General features: G+C 38.6%; 1 protein-coding gene across 1 annotated transcript; it reads right to left on the bottom strand.

Annotated features, from left to right (window-relative positions):
• Positions 1-607: 607 nt before the first annotated feature.
• Positions 608-2,449, bottom strand: LOC142340017 (regulator of microtubule dynamics protein 3-like). Its single transcript, XM_075390414.1, has one exon. The coding sequence runs from the start codon at positions 2,270-2,272 to the stop codon at positions 968-970; it is 1,305 nt and encodes a 434-aa protein (XP_075246529.1). The 5' UTR covers positions 2,273-2,449; the 3' UTR covers positions 608-967.
• Between the last annotated feature and the right edge of the window lie 269 nt (positions 2,450-2,718).

Genomic DNA, 2,718 nt, shown 5'->3' with positions numbered 1-2,718 from the left:
TTTTCTTAAAATAATTGGCGAAAACCGGAAACCGAACCTTCGTTATTATTTAGTTTTTCAGAGGAAAGATGTGTTGTTACTGATTTATAATGTAGGCACATGTACCTTTAACCTCGTCGTGATCCTAATTTAGACCTTTGAGATTTCAAAAAAACGGGTGGGGATAAATTGCGTATCGAGGTAAAAAATTCTTGCTCAAAAGAAGTGTTTCACATCGTTTAATCTTGATTGTCTATTACGATTAATATGTGCTTTCAATATCCTCCTCCAGTTGCGTTTGTCATTAGACGTTACTACGCAGTCCATCACCAGTCTGTGGCACGATAAGTTTGCCTCTTCTCGAATTTGTAAAAGTCCTTGCGACAAGAGAATTGTATTAAACTGTGTTCAATGAGTAGGTAGTATTCTCGATTTATTGATTTAAATCTGTAACTTCATGTTCTCATGGGTCAAAGCCTGACAATCTCGTTTTGTATACAAAATCATCTAGTACTCACTATCATTTGCATACTACTCACAATCAGTTACCTGATTAGCAACATACACCATCTCTTTCCTTTCTCAACTGAATTTTCCTAAATTGTTTTTGCATTTTCGTGTACAAAAAGAAAAAAGAAATAATTTATTATACCATGGAGGAGTATCTGATTACTTCAGTTAGGGGGTGTGTTTTTATACAGAGAAATTATAATATCATTATTTATTCTTCAACGGTGCCTGTCTGTTACAATTATTGTAGAATCTATATACAACAGTGTTAAGAAAAACTTTCCCATCTACTTCTGGTACCCAAATTGTCACAGCATTGATTTCAGACGTTATATCACAATTGGTTTGATTTCAAACGTTATACTACATTCATTGGTTAAAGAGTTATGAATTTACGACGCTTGTTATTATTCAGCCCATTAAACAAAACAGGTCAAAATAAGCCTATGACAAATAGGGTAGCGGGTGTAGCTACTAACTACTTGTTTTTAATAGCCATTAACTCTTTCATCACATTGGGGTCATCCGACTCCATACTCTCTGCATTGAGAGCTTGATCTACCCACGCTTTGGCTTCATCCACCCGCCTCATGGCTACCAGACATTTGGCTATCCACAAATTATTGTCCTTCCAAATTCCCCCCTCAAGTTCATTAGCTTTGAGGAAACATTTGAGAGCATCATTCATATTTGAAGATGGTGGAGTTCCAAAGAACGTCGAGGCAGCCTTTCTCTCCACCCACCCTAATTGTGATACTTCGAAACTCCACCGACCCAAAAGATGATGCAATGAGCTATCTTCTGGCTTCAGTACAATAGCTTTCTCAATATGCTCTTTAAACACAAATCCGCCCTTAATTCTCTCACTCACAGACTGGAACTGGCCCAACATTCCAGATATTATTGCCAACCACTTGTGACCCTCGGCACTTGAATTCACTTCCAGGCATTTGCGGGCCAATTCGCATCCCTTTTCCAGGATTTCTCGTTTTTTCTCCTTTTTCCCTTGCCGTTCCTCCAATTCTGCCACAATAACCAGAGATCTGGCCAGACGCCAGAGAATTTCGGGGTTTTCTGGAAAATCTCGAAACTTTTCTTGAAGAATCTCGTAAGCTTCCATCTTTCTCTGTCCACTGCCTTCGTGTAGCTCATCAATTTGTTTGAACAAATCCGCGAATGTTTCTGTAGGTTTTGATCTAGTGACATCATCCTCCAATAGCATTTCAACTTGTACCTCTTCGTTTTCATTCTGCTTACGGGGTTGGAGAACTTGTTCCTCGCTTGAAGTTTTCGACTTCTCTATAACTGAAAAAGCGTCTTCGTAGTCTGAAACATTCGGACTCAAAATTGGACTTCTATAAGAGTATCTTGGTCCATCGCGACTAGCTAAAACTTTACAACCCGCACTTAGTCCAGGCCTCTGGTTGGACTGCTTTCGGAATCTGTTCGGAGATGGTCGATTTTCCGCATTCGCTGGTTCTAAACTTTGACTTGAATCCAGCAAAGGTCCAGTGGTTCTTAGAGTAGCTGGCTGGAACCATCCAAATTCCGGATAATTTTTGGCTAAACACCTGACCTCACGAATATCACTTTGTATCTCAGCCAAGCTAGAAGAAATTCTGCGGAGACTTCTAGAATGTTCTCGAATCTCGTGAATAACATTGTATGTTAGATAGAATCCAGTGGCAGAAATGGCTAGTATTCCAGTGGTAGCAACTCCAATGCCAATGACATTTAGACTAACTTGTTTGTAGCTGAGCGCGCAACTTGGACTGTTTGACATGAAAGAGTGTAGTTGTAGTAAGTTAGCTTCTTATTATGGTGGTGGTTTAGTAGTGACAGTGGTGGTTAACAGATCGCTATATCGTTGTATTTAATTTGTAAGCTATATTAATAATAGCAACAGTCCCGGCTAACTTCTGCTGCATAATTTAGCAACACGAGTTAAATTGAAAAGAAGTGGTTTTAATGTCGTCCGCACACGACACAAATGTCTATGTCCTCACATTATAATGATATTAAGCTTGGAATCTAAGCAGCTCATATTTCACCTCTATTTCTTGAAGTCACGAATGAGAAACTTTACATTGAGATATTTTCCTGAACTATTATACGAAAAAATTTTCCGTATTGAATTAAAAATCTGTGCTACTGGTCTACATCATTTACATAATTTATCTAATCACCTCTTTCCGGTTATTGACAATCAGCTCACAGAAAGGCAATATG

Source organism: Convolutriloba macropyga, chromosome 5 (genome assembly GCF_964194025.1).
Source record: "Convolutriloba macropyga chromosome 5, txConMacr16.3, whole genome shotgun sequence".
In the NCBI taxonomy this organism is placed as follows: domain Eukaryota; kingdom Metazoa; phylum Xenacoelomorpha; order Acoela; family Convolutidae; genus Convolutriloba; species Convolutriloba macropyga.
This window is presented reverse-complemented; position numbering and strand designations above follow the sequence as displayed.

Coding starts and splice junctions, on each gene's coding strand:
- LOC142340017 (XM_075390414.1), bottom strand. CDS start 2,272: ATGTCAAACAGTCCAAGTTGCGCGCTCAGCTACAAACAAGTTAGTCTA.